This window comes from Salvia miltiorrhiza, chromosome 4 (genome assembly GCF_028751815.1).
Source record: "Salvia miltiorrhiza cultivar Shanhuang (shh) chromosome 4, IMPLAD_Smil_shh, whole genome shotgun sequence".
Lineage (NCBI taxonomy): Eukaryota > Viridiplantae > Streptophyta > Magnoliopsida > Lamiales > Lamiaceae > Salvia > Salvia miltiorrhiza.
Window position 1 is genome coordinate 46,235,334 of NC_080390.1, and position 20,313 is coordinate 46,255,646.

Genomic DNA, 20,313 nt, shown 5'->3' on the forward strand with positions numbered 1-20,313 from the left:
CTTCTTCCCCATTTTCCGGCCGACGGGGTCGCCGGCGCCGGCGCCGCCGACGACAACCGCCCCAAATTTTCTGGCTATGCGAATTCGTTTGTCACCAAAAAAATCAAAAACCAAAACCAAATCAGACCCCAATTTTCTCAAAACCAAATCAAACCCCAATCAAAACCAAACGGCGCCGGTGGTCGTCCCATCGCCGCTAACCTTCCCTGACTTCGATGTTCAACGGCCCCATGTCTCGATTTTCCGCCGCTCACTCCAACTGGAGCCCTAGGCCCCCAAATCGCGGCCAAGCTTAGATTTTCAGCCCTGTTTCTCGCCCCAAAACCAGACGCCGCCGCCGCCGCGTACTTCTTTCTGAACTGCCGCCACCCTCAGAGAGGGGAAAGGGTCGGCGGTGGTCGCGGCGCAGACCAGAGAGGCGGCGGCCATGGGGTCGCGGTGCAGACAGAGGGACGACGGCCATGGGGTCGCGGCGCAGACAGAGAGACGGCGGCCATGGGGTCGCGCCACCTCAGATCTGGGCGAACCACCCCTAAATCGCGCGAATCGGAACCCTTGCTCACCGGAGACGACGAGAGAGAGAGGGGGAGAGCAGAGGCAAGAGAGGTCGGGGGCGGGGGCGGCGGCCATGGGGGTTGCGTCCGCCGGAGAAGAATAGAGGGGGAGAGAGGGAGAGGCGGCGGCGGAGAATAAGAGAGAGAGGCGAGAGGGAGGTGCGGTGTGAGAGAGAGAAATATGAGTGAGGATAGGTTAGGTTAATAGGTGTAGATTAGTTGACTTAATTATAGAGTTTAATTTGGTGTAATTTTTACCCAAAAAGGAAAGTAGCCAACTTTAGTGGGACGCCCAAAAAGGAAATGTGGCCAACTTTAATGGGACGGAGGGAGTAACTTATAAGGGACTAGATGTACTTGAAAATAATTAAATACTTAGAATTTTAATCTATGAAACTATTTATAAAACTTTAGATTAATTAATAAATAAATACTTAAAGATATTTTCTTTATGAAAAAAAAATCAACTAAACTTTTAATTAAGACCAAATCCAATTTCAATTAATAAAGCTAGCTCGGATTATAAACCTACCTCTTTACTCAAATTCATTTAAAAATTAGAAGCTCAATTTAGATAAATAAGAATAAGTTTAAAAAATATGTAAGGGGTGATTTTAAACATAGCCCCAAAATTTCTCATTGTAGCCCTTTATTTAAAAAAGTAATAAAAATAATTATAATTTTACTATTATACCCTTGTAGCCCCATTTAAAATTTATAATAAATCAATAAGTTTCTGAAAATTAATTTCAAAGACATGATACGTTAATCTCAAAACTTTATAACCCCAGCTCAAGTATTTCTAAATAATTCATTTTTATAACCTCAACTTAAAATCTAAAAACATCAATAATTGGAGAACATAAATATTTTTTTGTAGTGGCAACCAAGCATACTTATTTTCACCAGCAAGAGTTTAATTTCTTGCTTCGCTGCAGGTCCGCCCCCAGCCCCACCGGTCGGCTACCGAAATCCGCTTCTCCCGGTGGAACAACGCCAATGAGCAGAAATTCATCCGGTGCAAGACGAGCTTCGCCTCGAACAACAATTCGATTCCGCCCTGACCATCGTCACCACCTTCAAATCGAGCGGCACCCCCTCCGCCCCTTCTATCCCCTGAAAAAAATCCAAATACTCCAAAGACGCTCCTTCCCACCCCGCCTTCAAACCCCTCGCCAAACCCCGACATATCCCCATCAAAGGAAATGAAATTGAAAAGAATGCCCTAATTTCGATTTCAGAATCGTTGAGTACGGGATTTCTTACGAGATGCCAGCTGCCCCAATTCTGTATAATTATAGTTAAACCGAGACTCCAAAGGTGAAGCCGGTGAAGTTGCGGGAGCCGTTGGTGTCCCCATTTGGGCCTGAAACGATGGCGAGGCCGTGGCTGGGTCTCCCAGAATTTGAAGCCCCGGTGCTTGTGAAATGTCTTCTGAGAGGTTTGAATCACATCCACAGCATTGGTTATGTTCATTGCGATTTGAAGCCGGAGAACATCCTGCTGGTGCCGGATGCCCGGGAGCGGGGGCTGAGGGCGAAGATTGGGAATTTGGGGCTGGTGAAGAGGGCGTGAGGAGGAGGAGGATTACGAGGATGAGGTTACGTCTCAATCTCTTGGGACGAACCTCAAGGAATAAGAGATCATCAATGGCGATGAAGAAGCCGGGGCAGCATTATTCAGTTAGTTTCACCATTCCTTCATAAGTGTAGGGAGGAAGATTTCGTCGACATGAATGACAAAGTTTTGTTGTTTAGATATATAACACTACTATATATATAGGCTTTGTTCAGTCGATTCATTAGTTATAGCTAGAGATAGAGTCTGTATTTTAGTTATTCATCTATGTAATAGTTACAGATTGATTAATGTAACTATGGTCTTGCATTATTCAGTTTTGACTTGATTCTAGATATATGGCTACACATGATGGATTATGGATTCTGCCATAACACAAGGAAAAATACACATAATGTATTACTGAGTCTCGCTAGTGGAAAGTGTTTCATTCTGCCAATTTGTCGTCATTGTGAATTCATATGTTATTTCTCATGTTGACGTTCTTCTTCTTTTTTCTGTGTTCTGTTCTCTGCGTTTATTATATGTCAAAATCACGTATTTAAGTAAAATTTAAATTGGGGACTATATGATTTATCTGTATTAAATAAGGATGGGGCTATATGATTTCTGTGAAAAAAATATACGTACTTTCAAATTAATTTTTATAACTTATAATTTATTATATATTTAAAATAGTATAAGGGTATAATAGTATAATCAGAAGTAATTTAATTATTTTTATTAATAAGTGGCTATAGTGAGAAAATTGGGGGCTGTGTCTAAAATTACCCATATGTAAGACTTTGGCCCATCAAAATAATTACTCCTAAAGCTCAAGTCATTAAACCATTTAATCTCTCTCTTCTTCTTCTTAAAAAAAAAAAAAAAAAAACTACACCCAAACCCAAATCTCTAATCTCTTATTTAAATGAAAAAAGACCCGAAAGGTATAGTCCATTACTAGAGTCCAATTCCTTTCCCTATAACTCACGTTTCATCATTTTCTTTTCACATTCTCTCTCTAACTCACAGTCACGCTCCATTTCTCTCCCCCTGAATTTGCAGCGGCAGCTGCCGCCTCCTGGCCCGGTGAACACTCCGCCAGCCGCCGACTCCCACCGGCGTCTCCCTCTCTTTTTTTCCTCATCTCTCTCTATTCTCCCCCAATTTCAGAAAAGCATCTTCTTCCCCAAATCAAAAAAAATACAAAAACCCTAAAACGTCTCCCTTCCTCTTAAGTCCGACGAGCAGTCGCCATGACTGCCGCCAGGACGCCCTCCACTCTTGATCTCTCTTTTCCTGAAATCGCCTCATCTCTGCCTTGGGTCGGACAGCAGCCTGACGGCCACCGCCGCCGTCACTCTCCTCCCCTGCACATCACCGTGGACGATCAGCGACCGCCGCGGTGCCATTGCCGCCGCCGCCGTCCTCCTCAAAGCACTCCAGAAAAGTTGTCTCCCATTTAAAATTCAATACACGCTGCCTATCTCCCATTCTCATTCTATTTCTATGCTTCTGATTTCTTTTCAATGAAAAAGGTAGAAATTTTATACTATTTTGAGTTATTTTGAAAAGTCCCAATTCAAGGATTTAAGGTTAGGAATTATGGTGAGAGGCATATGAAGCTATGTGTTATGTCTGCACAAAATAAGTGGAAAGCAGTAGATGGTAATTTGGTCTGTTGAAATAAAGTTATGAAAATTTTATAGAACAATAAAAATTATCGGTTGAATTACATAGGGGAAAATCAGAAAAGAGAAATTTGGTGCTGTAGAGGAGATATCAAAAGAAGGAGAAACTGTTGCTGATTTCCCTTTGGCTGAATTTCTGCATAAAGTAAATGAATAAGAAGAAAGATGAAGGTGCTTTGTTGTGTTGAAATAGAATTATGGAAATTTATAGGAACCATGACATTACCATTTCATGAATCTCTGCAATGAAAGATCAGAGAAGAAAGCTTGCTGAACCAAGCTTTTTGACAAATTTTTAAGAAAAATGAGGTAGAAAAATAAAAAATGGGTGAAGTTAATATATGATCAGTGGAAGCAAGTGAAATAAACGTGGCTGAAGTTGGGAGAATCAAGATATGTGGCTAAAGCTAGTGATAACACGTAAATTCCTCTTCAAATAAAGTCAAATTTATACTATGTGAGCTGATATGGGCTTAGAGTTGTGGTGATGAAATGGGCCTGTATAATATATATATAGTCTTAGCTTAAAATTAAATAAGGCCCAACATAAATATGCATTAGAATTATTGATTTAAACAATTAATTACTAATTAAAAACTCAATTGCATATATGTCTTTGATAGAATTAAATTATAAGTCACCAACTCATGATCGGATAAGAAATCCAACTTTCGTATACTATTTCATTTTCATACAGGTTTTGAATAAATAAAACACTGAAATGATTTATTTTGTTTTTCTGATTTCAAATAAATATATATACTTTTTTTAATTAATATACTGTATATACTTAAGAAAGCATTGTTTTTTTTTTACATTGAAGCATGACCAACTTCCGCCATTAAAACTTATGAAATTTTTAGAAATTACATTCTACTCCCATTTGTGTTACTAATTTATTTCTACATTACTATGAAGTTGTAGGGATGAATGACTATCGAGCACGCAGCAGCTGAAGATTCCGTGGATTAATTGAAGAATGATAGAATCAGGAGTGCGTTGGAGCACAAGAGAGAGAAAGTGCCTCTCTCTCCTCCAACTGAAAGGCCACCGCACAACCACCCTCCTCCAAATCCACGCCTTCATGCTCGTCAACGCGCTCCACGACAACCTCAACCTCCTCACGAAGCTCATAACCACCTTCTCCGCCGCCAACCCGCACTGCGGCACTGCTCACGCCCGCCGTCTGTTCGATCAAATGCCGCACAGGTCCGATGCTTTCCTGTGCAACACTATGATAAAGTCGCACTGCTCATCTCGCCAGTTTTCTGTAGCCGTTAGGCTTTACGCTCATCTGAGGAGAGAAGAAGGCTTCGTGCCGGATAATTACACATTCACCACACTGCCCAAGTGCTGCGGCTTGGATTTCTTGATGCGGGAAGGAATGGAGGTCCACGCTCATGTCGTCAGGTATGGATTCAACTCCAATACGTATGTGACGACTGCGTTGGTTGATATGTATGGGAAGCTGGGGCAGATGGATTTTGCTAGAAAAGTGTTTGATGAAATGATCGAGAGGAGTCCGGTGTCGTGGACTGCGCTTATCAATGGATATATCAGGGGTGGGGATATGGATATTGCAAAAGCAATTTTCGATGGGATGCCTGAGACTCAGAAAGATACAGCTGGTTTTAATGTGATGCTTGATGGGTATGTGAAGTTAGGAGAGATGAGATCGGCAAAGATGTTGTTTGATGCCATGCCGGAGAAAAACGTAGTGTCTTGGACGACTATGATTGATGGATATTGTAGCAATGGAGGTGTAGATGATGCTAGGTTGTTGTTTGATATGATGCCTAACAGGAATTTGTATTCTTGGAACGCGATGATTGGTGGGTATTGTCATAATAAGAGACCCCATGAGGCGTTAGTGTTGTTCGAGCAACTGCTTGCACAGAAACTGTTTGAGCTGGATGATGTTACCGTTGTTAGTATTCTTCCAGCAATCACGGATTTGGGTGCTCTGGATTTGGGGAATTGGGTTTATAAGCTTGTGAAGAAGAAGAAGTTGGATAGATCTGCAAATGTTTCCACAGCATTGGTTGATATGTATGGTAAATGTGGGGAAATTGAGAAAGCAAGAAGAGTCTTTGATGAGGTTGAGGCAAGAGAGACATGCACATGGAATGCTTTGATTAATGGTCTGGCTCTCAATGGGTGTGCTAAGGAGGCACTAGAGGTGTTTGTAGAGATGAAGAGAGAGGGGTTTAATCCAAACGACATAACCATGCTTGGTGTCCTGTCAGCTTGCAACCACGGTGGTTTAGTGGAGGAAGGAAAGAGATGGTTCAGTAAAATGGCTGCATTTAGGCTGACTCCAAAAATTGAGCATTATGGTTGTTTAATTGATCTATTGGGTAGGGCTGGACATTTGGAGGAAGCGGAGAGGTTGATGAAGAGCATGCCGTATGAGGCGAATGGGATCATTTTGAGTTCTTTTGTTTTTGCTTGCGGTTATGCTAAGGATGTCAGCAAGGCTGAAAAGGTGGTGGAGAAGGCAATTACTGCGGATCCATGTAACGATGGCAACTACATCATGCTGAGGAATTTGTATGCAACTGAGAGAAGATGGAGGGATGTGGAACGAATTAAAAGAAAGATGGTGATTGGGGGGGCTAAGAAAGAGGTGGGATGTAGTGCCATTGAGATCAATAACCATGTTTTGGAGTTTATTGCTGGGGATAAGAAGCTTCCGCATTTGGAAGCCACACATTTGGTCTTGGATCAATTGCAGATGCACATCAAGCTGCAGGAGCCCTTCTTCAATATGGATGCAATCTTATACACGTGAACAAAAAAAACCATTTTTATTAATGCCAAAAAGTCAAGAACAAAGGATGTTCTTTGCAGAAGATCATGCATGCTTCCATTATCCATCCAATGCTATGGAGCCAACATCTTGGTGAGGCAGTTTCTCCATACCCCTATGCCCTATGTGTTTTTCAATGCTGCTACATTTTGTTCTCTTTTTATTTATTTTCTCCTTTTATCTTTTACTTAATTTTGGGTTTTGTTGTTGTCATCTACATTTTGGCCTGGTTTAACAGTGAATATTTTGTATCAATTCCCAGGAGTGAAATTTGAATTTCTGTTTTGGGCTCAAGTTGGATAGCTGTGAATTTCATGGCTTCTCAAAAATTAAGGAGCCATCATCAGAGGATTGGAAGTTTCAGATTTTCATCATGGGGAATCCAAGCTCCAAATGTGCAGGAAATATTTCTCTACATTTTCCTTGCTTCTATTCTAATATTGAGAATCCTGTGCATAGTAGGATTGTGATAAGCGATGTCAATAATATATCTCCATTTTTTCTCAAATGCAAAAAAGGTACCACGTTGACATGAAGGAGTGGGAAAAGGATCATGTTAGTTCTTTCTAGTTGCCAAAAATTTTTAGAGCGTGCTAATTTGCTACTGACCAAAACGTGGTTAATTATTGTAACACTTTATAAAATAACTCCATTTTTGTGTCTTAGTTATTATTATGGTGATTCGAATATGAACTTCAAGGTACGACAAACTTTTTGACTGGGAGTTTTTGGAACTGAAACAAGTAAAAAGCAAATATATAGTGTATATGTATTTTAGCTGTTGTGCGGGTTAGAATTTCATTTCATTAAAAAAAAATGTTACGACATGAATACGTAGCTAAATAAATTATTCCTCTAAATTTTGTTGAATGCTGCTTTCTTTGGCCGCCACTATATCGCCGCCAGATGATTTGTTAGTAAAAACACTCAATTATTTTGTATGTTATTATGATAAAATGATTAATTTTTAAGATTAAAGATTTTAAATTTAAATTTATTGTGCTGTGATCTTTAAATAATTTTATTTAATTATTAATTTAAAAGAATTAAAACACTCAATTATGCGGCTCTAACTCGGTTCGACCAAAAACTCTATTCGAATTAAGCTCAATTTTTGTATGTACAAATTGTCACACTTTTATACTATTATAAGTAATAAGTAATAATATCAGAAAAAATAATTCAATCATAATATTAAATCACAAAAATGAATCACATAAAATTCGAATAAAAGGATTTATATTTAAGACAAAAGACTTGATAAATGATTTCATTTTCAAATGACTGCTGTAAGAAAATTGAACTTTGTTTGTTTTTAATTTTTTTTGTTCACCTATGCTTTAATTAGACCTCTAATTAGAAAAAAAGGAAGATGCTAAGTGCTGACTAAATAAAAACGATAAAGAAAATCCCAAATCGAAATTATAACGAGAGACAAACAAGGAATTAGTGTCATCTGGTGAGAGAAACAATCATTTTTTCCCAGTCTCCCCCCTACCCTCTCTCGATTCTCCCATCACTACATTTTCTCCGACGCTTTTAGATTCTTCCACGGCGCCGCCGCCGCCGCAACAACCGACGCATCCTCCGCCGCACCGGAGGTTCCCCCGACGCCGTCCTTCCTGCGGAATTCCGAAGCAATTCAATCCTTATAGTCGATGCACTGTGCTGTTTAGCTTTCCACCCCACACGGAAGCACTACCCATACCTAAAACCTAATCTAGAGATCCCGCTGGTTCCGCCACCGTGCATCCGACCTTAGAATGCTTCGCGGTTAATTTCGATCTGTGCATTGATTCATCGATCGGATTCGTCGGCGTCGCGATTCTCGTTGGAATCGAGGGAAATGGCGGGGCAGAATCCGAATATGGATCAATTTGAGGCGTATTTCCAGAGAGCTGATGTGGATCGGGATGGGCGGATTAGTGGGAATGAGGCCGTTAATTTTCTCCAAGCTTCAAATTTACCCAGACAAGTCCTCGCTCAGGTTCTACTATCTTCTGGATTTCTATCTACTTTCTATTTTATCAGTTTTGTTTTTGTGTGCTCGTTACTTGTTGATGAGATAAGTTGCTTTACCCACTGTACTATCCTTTGCAATCAGTCACCAACTCACCGTCTTAAGATTGCTAAGTGATGCGTTGGTTTGCCATTCTTATTACTGGCTAATTTAGTTGAAGATGCGGTGATAGTTTCTCGTGGCAGTGAGTTTCCTTCGACTGACGGTTAGCTTGTTTAGTAACTAGAAGGTTAAACCATGTTGCTGTAGTTTTAGCTAAATCGTTCCGGAAACTAATCATTGGATGTAAGAAGTAAGCAAATCCAAGGTACTTTAGCTAAGAAACAGCATAGCAGGTTTGCAGTTGTTAACTTTGCTGTTCCCTTGAGGATTTAGAGTAATCTTTGCTTTGTACGAGGTGGCTGAAACAATGGATCTGTGAGAATCTGAAGGTTAAACTTTAGGGGTGGGTCTGTTTGGTTTCTGTAGTTCAAGCTTAATCATCCATGGGATTTAGAAAGAGAGCATTAAGTCCCATTGTTTTGAAGTTGGATGGGAGTAGGTTTAGAATGCTTCTCTACTTTTTTTTTGTTTGCTTGTTAATTGGCGTGTTTGTTTCCTATACATGTGTTTCCGAAAAATGTTTTGATAATAAATAGCTTTAAAGTTGGGATGGAAGCAGGTTATGTAGAATTATACTTCTCTATTTTGATTGTTTGTTGCACAATCAATGCAAAACATAGAGTAGAGGTGTAGGCGGAGGTTCACCAAATTAATAATTAATCTTGAAGATAGGTAGGGTATGTTACGCTTTCTTCCATCATAAACATTATATTTATGTCTGCAATTTATTCATGTCACTGAAAATAGTCCATATAGTGATAAGTGTTTTCATACTTGTTTATAGTGCTACGGTACATACTGTAATTAACTTGCTGCTCTTTTTTTAATTGAAGAGATATTTATTTGCTTCAGCAAGAATAGTTGTGACAATAGACTGTCATGCAAATACCTTAATCTATTGCAACTACGGCAATTTGCCCTTTGGATATGTTTTGTATAATGGGTACTAAATAATTATGCTTTTGTGCAGATATGGACATTCGCTGATCAAAATCGACTCGGTTTCCTGGGTCGTCAAGAATTTTACAATGCTCTTAAACTTGTTACAGTTGCTCAAAGCAAGCGAGATTTGACTCCAGAACTTGTAAAGGCTGCCTTATATGGTCCTGCTTCATCCAAAATTCCCCCTCCTCAGATAAATCTTGGGATACTGGCTCCTCAGTCAAATGCAAAGGCAAATCCGTCTCCTGCACAATCGGCTGGTCCTCCATCCCCCCTGCCAGGTATTGGTGTAAGTAGCCAGCAGGCACTTCTAACGCAGCCAAACCAAGTGACAACGCCTCCTGGTTCTGGATTTCAATCTCAACCAATTGTTGCAACCCACGGTATGCCTGGGACTGGTTTAATAACCACATCTACTCCCCCTAATTCCTTTGATTCTCTTGGTGGGAGTGTGGATGGCTCCCGAGCTGGAATTTCTTCTCAAGTGTCCAACAGAAGCTTGATTCCTTCTGCAACTCAGGGTGACTTTGGCCAAACGGCATCACCTGTGGCTCAACTGAAAGCACCAGACATCAGTGGGTCGCTACAATCTGCTTCCTCCACCCAGGTCAAAAAGGACGACCCAAAATCACTTCCAACAACTGGAAATGGTTTTCCGTCAGACTCGGTGTTTGGAGATGTATTCTCTGCATCATCTTCTCAACCACAACAGAATTCCTCTGGACCTGCATATCCAACAGGTAGCGGACCTGTCTCGTCAGTGGGGAATTCAGTGTTATCTAGAGACCAGCCTTCAGTTCAGCCAAGTGGTGTTTCTCAACCTCCGCAATTTCAGTCTGGGAAAGCAAGCCAGCATGTTTCAGCACATAAACCTCCTCTGTTTCCTGCTGCAGCTGGACATCATCCTCCTGCAGCTGGACATCATCCTACTGCAGCTGGACCACGTCTTCCTGCAGCTGGACAATCTAAGCCTCCTTGGCCAAGAATTACCGGGTCTGATGTTCAGAAATATGGCAAGGTGTTTGTGCAAGTTGACACTGACAGAGATGGGAAAATTACTGGTGAACAAGCACGCAATTTATTCTTGAGTTGGAAGTTACCTCGAGGTATTCTCTAATACATTTATGATCTGAAAAGCTAGTTTTATCTATACTTTCTCTGGTCTGTTTTTCTTTTCTATCAATGCTTAAAACGTGGTTAGTTAAAAGTGGATTTTTTCTCTCTATCCTGATAATAGACTTGGTGTTCGGTTATTACTGTTTCATCTTATTTAAAAGCAGTTTCTTTTCTATCTTCAATAGGTCAAAACTGATTTGAAGGGTAATTGTCTCTTATCGGTCATTCTGCATTCTGAAATAATTTATGATGAGTTCTGACTTTGTCGTATCTGCTCTTGCTGTGTTATTTTTTTTATAGGAAGCAGTATTTTGATTTCAGTTTGGGTTGTAGTACTAGTGCTTGGTAAAGCTAAGCGTCAAAACTTTCATTCAAATGGTATGTTGATATTCATAGTTAGCTGTCTCTCTAGGCTTCTTTCGATGGCTGAAAGCTTTAAGGAGGAGGTCAACAGACTTTGCCTATGCCTATGTTGAATATCATAGGCCTAGTGGGATCTCTGATGTATCATAGTGTGGTAATCGTGAAGTTTGGAGTGCATTGGTGAGTGGACTATCTATCCGTCACTCAGTGCGTGATCTGATTTTATCCAATTTGGGAAGTTTCATTAGTAATATAACTATATAAGGGTAAAGTCCTGTGGGAGGTCTATTGTCCCTGACTTGTGGTGGTCCCTCTGGCTTGAAAGAATAAAATCTCAAACTTAGGCGACTAAACTTTTAATGGTATTTGCTGGCTCCTACGATTGTTTTTAATCTTTGTAAAAAGCATGTTGTCCGTTTATGATTGTTTGACATCATTTAAAAAACTCCCTCTGCTATCCATAGCTGCGTCCTGCCTATTTTCCTGATATCAATTGTTGTATTTGTTTTATTAGAGGTCTTGAAGCAGGTCTGGGATTTGTCTGATGAAGACAATGACAGTATGCTTTCTTTGAAAGAATTCTGTGTTGCTCTCTATTTGATGGAGCGATACAGGGAAGGGCGCCATCTTCCTACAGTGCTTCCTCACTCCTTTATATTAGACGAGACATTGTTTGCCGCTCCTGGTCAACCTACTGCTGTACATGGTGTTACATCTTGGAGACCACCTTCCGGTTGACATTTCATTTCATTTCATTCATTTACAACCTCTACATTGGAATTTGATTTACTTGACTAATGATCCGTCTATTGTTTGTAAGGTTTTCAACAACCCCAAGGGACTAACAATGCAAGAGCTATTCCTTCTGCTGGTCCCGGTAGGCCACCACGTCCAGTCCCTGTTCCCCACCCTGATGAGCCCATTCAACAAAAGGCTAAAGTACCAGAGCTGGAGAAGCATCTTTTAGACCAGCTTAGCACAGAGGAGCAAAATGCATTGAACAAAAAGTTTGAGGAGGCAAAGGATGCTGAGAAAAAGGTGAGTTTTATTTTATGTCGCTGCTCTGCTTTTCCAGTAATTCACTCTTGTTTTGGATACTAAAATTTAATATTACCATGCTTAAATAAATTTGGTAGCAATACTGGATAGAGAAGTTAAACTAGTATAGTCTCATAGATACAGACTGAAATTGCGTATACATATGTATCTCGACTACCTCTGGTATCCCAACCCATCTTAAACTATTATAGTCTCATAGTTATAGATTGAAATTGTGTATACATATGTATCTGGACTACCTCTGGCCCAACCATCCTCTTCCTGCTTGTTTCTTTTCCCTTTACTTTTTTTTCTTGAAGTCACACTTCAATAGTATGGTGTAGTCAATACACAAAACTTGGAAATCAACTTTATGAAGTGACACTTAGAAGTCTGGTATTTTTCAAAGCGAAATGCTTTAAACTGGTCAAACTAGTATAATTTCCTTCTTATTTTTCTCTACATTTCTTCAGTGATTTTGACTTAACTAGTTACTCATCGCTGTTAGTGCATTGATTTGAACTCATGTCACGTAGCATTTGTTGATCATGAATCTACTCATTGTTACCGCTGTTTCTCAAACATGAAGCGTCTTTTGTTATAGGTAGCTATTTTTAGACCCAGGAATACAACATCCTTCCATTTTGCTTCCTCTCTCTCTCTCTCTCTCTCTCTCTCTCTTACATGCACACAAACGCAGGGATTCTGAAGTACACAGGAAGTAGAAATTAAATTTCAGAGTAACAGAATATGTAGCTTGAAAATAAGAAATAAGAAATTACAAGGGGCTGAGAAATCCCCCAAGGCTGAAGTTAACCTCACTACATATACTATGTAAATCCTTAACAATACTGACACAAAATACGCCTTAAAATCTTTACTTGAGATCCACCGGCAACTCCAAACTTTAACCAATCCCACACCTCTTCTAACGATTCTTCATTTTATGTTTTCTTTGTTCATTTGATATATGGATTTCTCTTTTCTAAATTTATATTTGAAAACTTCCCTATTACGAGCTTCATTTTCTTGTAATGTCTTTGGGTTTTTAATTATAATAGCAATCATTCAAGTTTTCTATGAAAAATTAAATAAGCCAATTTTTTTTTTGGATACACAACTTAGAACTTTTTTGTTTCCCACAGTATTGTAAAAGGCGGTCTAGGCGTGTGCCTCCTCGAGGCAAGTGCCTCCGTGGGATTGCCTGAGGCTTAAGCCTCGGCCAGAAGAGGCATACGCCTCAAGGGTGTTAGAAAGGTGCAGTGAGGCGTGCGCCTCACAGCTTTCTGCAGTCCTAGGGTTATAGGTGAAATTGGGTTGATTTTTTCAGTCTAATTTTAGTAAAATGTAAAAGCCCACAAATATTAAGCATAAAAGCGAAAGTCCAGTAGCCCTTTAACTATTTTCTAACCCTAAATCTGTAAGAAAAAAAGGAAGAAAAGAAAATACAAATAGAAGATGAAAGAAAGCAGCTTGAATCCCAGCAGTGTCTGCACACCTCTTCCTTCCTCCCTTTTGCTTCCAGCACCGACCACCGCCTGCCGCTGCCACCTATTACATTTGACGTTTTTAAGACTTCTAAACTATTAAATTTTATGTTTGCTATCTATTGACTATTGTTTTATACTCCTTCCGTCCACTAAATGAGTATCCATATTTTCTTTTTGGTTCGTCCACCAAATGAGTACCCATTTCCTTTTTTGGTAAGTGTACCCCACACAACCCACTCACAATAAAAGTGGGACCCTTATTCCACTCACACGCACTTAATTAGCTTCTTAAAACCCGTGCCACCACCAAATGAGTACCCATTATCTTTTTTATTTTTTTTTGGTCTTTAGTCCAAGGCATAAGTCTAAACTACTCCCTCCGTCCCTGAAATAAGTTCCTCTTTTTTCTTTTTGGGACGTCCCCTAAATAAGTTCCTCTTTCTTTCTTTCCATTTTTGGACAGCTACCCCACCACTAATAATACTTTAGTTATTCTTACTTTTCACTTTTTCACCACTCCCAATACTAATTATAACACGTTTTCACCTTTTCACCACTCCCAATACTAATTATAACATATTTTTCTCCACTATCAATACACTTTACCATTTTTCCTTAAAACCCGTGCCGTCCTCAAAGAGGAACTTATTTTGGGGACGGAGGGAGTATTAAGTTTTATGTTTGACTTGCTATCTATTGTTTTATAATTTTTTTGATTTCTTTTTTGGTCTTTAGTCCAAGGCTTATGCCTTGCCTTGCCGAGACAAAATTCCTCAAGTGTGCCGTTGGACTTTTACGACATTGGTTTTTCTTTGTGGGTGATTAACAAATGACAATGTAGTGAAGCATCTGGTTCAAGGCCTAAACTTTCACTTATCATCTGGGGGATTGTTTTTATTAACCTGTGGCAGTCTAACTTCATATGGAAGTTTTATGTGTGAGGAAAATCATGATCCTGGTATCTCAATATAATTATAAGCCCCAAATATTGTTTTCTTTCACATAAGCTATACTCTTTGATACTTTATAGTTGACTATTGATTCTACCTCTGGATGATGGCCCTGGATATTTTGAATGTTAAACTCTGGAAACTAGTACACTAGAGGAAAACATTGTAGAGACTGGAGAAGTGACCTATTTTACATGTCAATTTAGCCTATTTTTGTCTAGAGTTTTAGTTTACTTCTGAACAGCAGTAAGGTTGCAATAGATGTTAAGAACGTTGGGCATAAGGTATCTCCCTATATTTTCTTTGAGTAACCATTGTCATGTTCAGAGACTGAGATCCTGTTTCTTTTGATGTCTTTAGCTAAAATGTTAAGCGCGCTTAACCCCAAGCTTCTGTTTGTTTGGTTTCTTCAATCACAGTGTGAAGCATACTGTAGCATAATCCGTTATATCAGGCTCTACCAACCCATCCATTTCTTGTAATTTTATATTATCTGTTGTGGATGTGATGATGAGCTAATTGTTCATTCTGGGTGTGCTTTCTCTGGAAGTTTACTTTCGTGATCTCTAGGCAATTGCAATGAAAATTGACCATGCTTTGAAAAGGAATTTTGTTTTCCTACAATGGAGCATTATCTTTCACTTTGGCTTGTAATATTGGGCACTATGATCAAACCAAAGAGCGGATAATCTGGTATCAGTTTTCTGCCCTTTACCCTGGAACCTTCATTTGTTTGAACATGCGATCTCTACTATACAGGTGGCAGAGCTGGAAAAGGATATTCTGGAAGCTAAACAGAAAGTTCACTTCTACCATGCTAAGATGCAAGAACTTGTGAGTTTGTTCTTCATTTCTTGTGTGAGAAGGAGAAAGCTAGCATAAAGATGCAAATTATGTGTGGGATCTACACTTGTCAAGTTTTAATTTGAAAAGATATCTTGTTGAGGGTCTTTCATTTTTTATGCTAAGTTGCATAATCATTCATTATATGTCATTATCTCTTGGTCAACTTTTTCCTGACCAATTTTCTTTTTTCAGTTTTGTCACAACACAGGAATAATAATAAGAAGAAGAAATTCCCTTTTGATTTCTTGTGAACTTATGACATATATTCTGCATTCCTGAAGTACCATTTGATTTCAGGTCCTGTACAAAAGTCGATGCGATAATAGGTTGAATGAGATATCTGAAAAAGTTGTAGGCGACAAAAGAGAGGTATTTTCTCGGATATGACTCATTCGTGTCCACTTTTAATTGCTATTTGTTGACTCATTTGTCTGAACTGTCCCTCCTCAGGCTGAATTATTAGCGAAGAAATACGAAGAGAAGTACATGCAGGTTGGAGATGTAGCTTCAAAATTAACAATTGAAGAGGCCACATTTCGTGATATTCAGGTAACCATTATGTTTGGTTCCGCTGTTATCTATAACAATGGTATTGGCAATTGTATGATTCTCAATCTTTTTAGATGTCAGATGATGCTATATTGATCATTTCATATGTAGGAGAAAAAAATGGAACTGTATAGGGCAATTGTTAAACTGGACCAAGAGAATGCGGATGGTGCTCAGGTATGTACCACCTCTGATTGATCTAGTGGAGACTTGTGAGAATCTCCAAGTAAAAAAAGTTCATTGTCCAACAGGATCGAGCTAATCAAGTCCAATCAGATCTTGAGGAACTAGTGAAAGCCTTGAATGAACGGTGCAAAACTTATGGATTACGTGCAAAACCAACTTCACTCCTTGAGCTTCCATTTGGTAATCACAATATATGCGTGCCTAGCTGACATCATCTGCATGTCTTGTAATTTGAATAATTGAAAACCACTTTATTAGCCCTAGATTTTGCAAAGTATGTTTTAACATAAGTTATTGCTACTTTCTACTTTTATTTGTCACTGCAATCTAATTAATATGTGGTCCGTGAACGGTATATCAAATCCTGGGATTAGTTTTATGCAAATTTGGTACTAGAAGTCTGAATAGTAAACTTGAAAACATGTATTTATTGTTGTCTATAATCTGCCACTGCACAGCTTGAGCTCTATTGTTTAAGTTGTTTTTTCTTATGCAACATGATTTTACTGTTGACCTCTCTTTGGTTTTTAAGGATGATGTTATGTTTCTTACTTTGATTTTGGTTGTTAAATTTTCTTTTATGCTTGACTGGCATAAGTGAGTGATTGAAATAGGATATGTTGGAGTTTCTCATGGTTGATGAGATATATCTTTTTTATCAATATTTAATTGCGAAGCTCATGTCCAGGTTGGCAACCTGGCATTGAAGGAACTGCAGCTGACTGGGATGAAGATTGGGATAAGTTTGAAGATGAAGGTACTTTATGTAAAGCTTGGATTCTGTTGATGCTAAAAGTACTTTTGGATGCTACCAAAGCTTCTTACCTAGAAAGAGCAGAGTATTTACTTTTAGTTTTAGATAATTCTCACTTAGTCACACCTCTGGCGGTGTTCATTCTTTTAGGATTCACTTATGTCAAAGAGCTTACTCTTGAAGTGCAAAACGTGATTGCTCCTCCCAAACCAAAATCTGCCTTTAGAGAGAAGGTTTCTTCGTTTCATAACAGCACGACTGGAAAATCACCTTCTAAGGCTGATGACAACTCAGAGTTGCCAAGTTCTGTGGAGAGAGGAACTGAGGATGACAGGCCAGAGACCAACAACTCAGAGCATACAGCAAGAACTCCACCCGACAGTCCGGCAGGAAGTAATGCAGTTGCCAGCCCGTCCAAGGAATTCCGAGATTTACGAATGAATAGGGACTTTAACATGAATGGCTCACCACATGCATTTGACACCCAAAGGTAATGGCACTACTTGTTTCTCCATATTCCAGACTAAAAGAATTTGCCTCTTTCGGGTGGTCTGGCTAACTTAGACATCTGAGTTCCCATCTAAAGGTTTTTCAATCTGTTTATAAACCTTGTGGCTCTTCTACAAGAAATCCCAAAATAATCTGATTTGCAATTGCAGTGAATTCAGGGCTGAATCAATATTTTCTGGGGACAAACGTTTTGATGATCCAAGTTGGGGTACATTCGATTCACATTATGATGCAGATGCAGCATGGGATTCCGTTTCTGTTGCTTCAAAGGTATGCCGGAAGAACGTTTTGGTTTCAGTAGTTTTTCCAGCTTTAATTTTTGAGTTTGCTATGGCATCTTAAACTTTTCCTTCACTTTGTTACTCAGGAAGCTGGTTCTTTGTTTGGCCCTGATGAGTGGGGTCTAAACCCAATCAGAACCGGGGCCAGAGGCACAGACGCATCTCTTCCGAAGCAGGGCCCATTTTTCGATTCAGTTCCGAGCACACCATCCAACACAGCTCTTCCAAAGCAGGGCCCCTTTTTCGATTCAGTCCCCAGCACCCCATCCAACACATCTTTCCAAAAGCAGGGACCATTTTTTGATTCAGTTCCAAGCACGCCGCTTTACAATTTAAGCTCTCCTCATGCGGACAATCTGTTCGCAAGGAATAGTCCGTTTGCATTTGCAGACTCTGTGCCAACCACGCCAATGTATAACTTCAGTTCATCTCCGAAAAAATTCAGTGATGGTTCGGAAGAGCAGCATTCATTTGACAGCTTCTCAAGATTCGATTCCTTCAACATGCAAGACAGTGGCCCTTTCAATTCACGAGAATCCTTCACCAGATTTGATTCTATGCGAAGCACTAGAGATTCTGCTGACTTCGATCAGGAATACTTTGCTCAACCAGAGACCCTCACAAGGTTCGACTCTTTCCGCAGCACTGCTGACTCTGACTATAACTTCGGGGCACCACGCGGGTCGTTCACGAGATTTGATTCCATGAGTAGCACGCGGGACGCTGATTATGGCCATCATGGTTTTGACGACACAGCCGATCCATTCGGGTCAGGTGAGCCATTTAGGTCTACGCATGAAGCTCAAACGCCATCGAGGGACTCTGATAGTTGGAAAGCTTTCTAGTTTTCGAAAATTTATCATTATATTTTTTGTGTGCAATCTTGTTTGCTATGGAGCTATGTTGTGTGGGAGTTCAAGTCGTAGGAGAGGCAACTTGGTTCTTCCATTTGACAGAGAATTGAGCCGATCAGTTTTTTTTTTTTTTTTTTTTGTGTAATTACTTTCTTTTAACTTGCTCTTGAATATTAGTGTTTTTATTTTTCTATTTTTGGTGTTTATAATAGCATATTCATTTTTAATGTCAGGATTGTAAAATTTGTAACACTGTATGAGAAGTCTTTCTATAGCATTAGCAGTGTTTGACATTTTTAAATTCTGATGGACGTGTCTTTGGTTAAAGCAGTACATTTCAATGCTCAGTCGGATTTTGAGAAATGATTTATTGTCAAAAGATGTTTTCCCCTCGCATTTGTCACTTTGAGTGTATCATTGTCTCTATTATTGCAGTGAAATTTATGTTTTATTCATAGCAATCAAATACAAGCATTTATAAGTTCAACGGTTCTTCAATTCCGTATTATTGGTCTCTAGTCTGGACTCCTATACCATTTAGATTTACACATATCTCAAATTCAAGCATTTGTAAGTTAGCAGTTAACCAAATAAAATAGAGAAGTGAATAAGTCAATCTTCCACGAGAGGTTTTGACATATATCATGTTATAATTACAAGCATAAAGGTTTTCAACCTAGACTAGAGGTTTTGATCCCCATGGAATTGGCGGTCCCAATAATGGCAGTAAGGGTCGCTCTGCTTGATCTTCGCGATCTCGTACACGTGTTTCACCGTTATCATCGACACGCTCACGTGCCCCGGCCGCCCGCTCCCGGTCTCGATCCCCGCCGCCTTCTTCAGGTACCATGTCACCGACGGAGACTTCACCGCGAACTCGAACGTGTTGTCGCCGTGATCGTCACCGCCATTGGGGTTTCGGCCTTGTATTTCTGGGTTCGGGCGTTGAAATCCTTGCAGAATGCCATCAGATTCAACCGGTACTGACCCAGAGCGGGCCCCACCGGAGGCACCGGCACCGTCAGCCGGATCGTCGCCGCCACTGGACGTCGGGTCATTATCGAGTCGACACGATAAAATCAAACACGAACACGACCTATTAAGAAATTGTTCACGAACATGACACGATCTACACAAATACGTACACGACACAAAGACGATAGCAACATGATTTGAATCATATTGACACGACACGAAAATGACACGATTTAGTAAAGAGCTTATTAAACATGACTCGATAGCAATGCAATCAAGATTAAAATTAAAATAAATAAGGAATAGCATGAATTTGTGTTTCTTGGCGGCAGAACAAAGGATAAGATTAGAGAAAAAAGTCTCTAAAATCTTAAAAACCTTAACTCTAAAATAATAATTAAAATAAAATTTACTAAAAATAATAATATTAATTCTAACAAGTTACACGAACCCGATACGAATTCGACACGAAATTATCGTGTCCTTATTAGGTCAACATGATAAGGACACGAACCCGATAAGACTTGACACTGGCCCATTAATTTTGTGCGATTTCGTATCGTATCCAAAATTGTCAGCCCTACCTTTGCCTTTGATTCCATCGTCAATATTTAATCCTCATCGTATTCAAAAGCGTTAAGTAGGCAAAAAGCAAATAGGTTTCTAACGTTATGTTTTGTGCAATTAGATTCTTAATGTTTACAAATTGAGGCAAATAAATCG

The 20,313-nt window shown here is 39.6% G+C and overlaps 4 protein-coding genes across 6 annotated transcripts in view; 2 read left to right on the forward strand and 2 right to left on the reverse strand.

Moving 5' to 3' along the window:
* Positions 1 to 15,665, reverse strand: part of LOC131023783 (MLO-like protein 10) — a 76,991-nt gene extending 61,326 nt beyond the window's left edge. Inside the window, exon 1 of the mRNA XM_057953371.1 lies at positions 15,660 to 15,665. The gene's annotated coding sequence lies outside the window, so the exon portion shown is untranslated. The remainder of the gene's footprint in view (positions 1 to 15,659) is intronic.
* LOC131023780 (pentatricopeptide repeat-containing protein At2g44880) lies at positions 3,055 to 7,279 on the forward strand. 3 transcript variants are annotated; one of them, XR_009101524.1, is made up of 3 exons: positions 3,056 to 3,652; positions 4,724 to 6,707; positions 6,877 to 7,279. XR_009101524.1 is itself a non-coding variant. In XM_057953366.1 (2 exons), the coding sequence occupies exon 2, from the start codon at positions 4,785 to 4,787 to the stop codon at positions 6,594 to 6,596; it is 1,812 nt and encodes a 603-aa protein (XP_057809349.1). In that variant the 5' UTR covers positions 3,055 to 3,652; positions 4,724 to 4,784; the 3' UTR covers positions 6,597 to 6,867. The 3 variants fall into 3 exon arrangements, 1 of the variants encoding a protein (XP_057809349.1); XR_009101525.1 differs by having other exon boundaries at positions 4,730 to 6,707; XM_057953366.1 differs by lacking the exon at positions 6,877 to 7,279 and having other exon boundaries at positions 3,055 to 3,652; positions 4,724 to 6,867.
* Positions 8,032 to 18,919, forward strand: LOC131023777 (uncharacterized). Its single transcript, XM_057953362.1, has 13 exons — positions 8,032 to 8,601; positions 9,707 to 10,784; positions 11,672 to 11,890; positions 11,978 to 12,195; positions 15,395 to 15,469; positions 15,779 to 15,850; positions 15,932 to 16,030; positions 16,142 to 16,207; positions 16,282 to 16,396; positions 16,905 to 16,973; positions 17,121 to 17,460; positions 17,630 to 17,750; positions 17,848 to 18,919. The coding sequence occupies exons 1-13, from the start codon at positions 8,461 to 8,463 to the stop codon at positions 18,604 to 18,606; spliced, it is 3,372 nt and encodes a 1,123-aa protein (XP_057809345.1). The 5' UTR covers positions 8,032 to 8,460; the 3' UTR covers positions 18,607 to 18,919.
* Positions 18,920 to 19,011: 92 nt separating this feature from the next.
* Positions 19,012 to 19,673, reverse strand: LOC131023516 (uncharacterized). Its single transcript, XM_057953060.1, is given in 2 exon segments — positions 19,012 to 19,508; positions 19,511 to 19,673. Coding segments are annotated over 2 exon segments (375 nt in total). The 3' UTR covers positions 19,012 to 19,296.
* Between the last annotated feature and the right edge of the window lie 640 nt (positions 19,674 to 20,313).

Bases quoted from the DNA above. Each gene is read 5' to 3' on its own strand.
- LOC131023777 (XM_057953362.1), top strand. From the start codon at position 8,461: ATGGCGGGGCAGAATCCGAATATGGATCAATTTGAGGCGTATTTCCAG. The intron at 15,470-15,778 runs GTGAGTTTGTTC...ATTTGATTTCAG, and splicing joins ATGCTAAGATGCAAGAACTT to GTCCTGTACAAAAGTCGATG. The intron at 15,851-15,931 runs GTATTTTCTCGG...GTCCCTCCTCAG, and splicing joins TTGTAGGCGACAAAAGAGAG to GCTGAATTATTAGCGAAGAA.
- LOC131023780 (XM_057953366.1), top strand. From the start codon at position 4,785: ATGATAGAATCAGGAGTGCGTTGGAGCACAAGAGAGAGAAAGTGCCTC.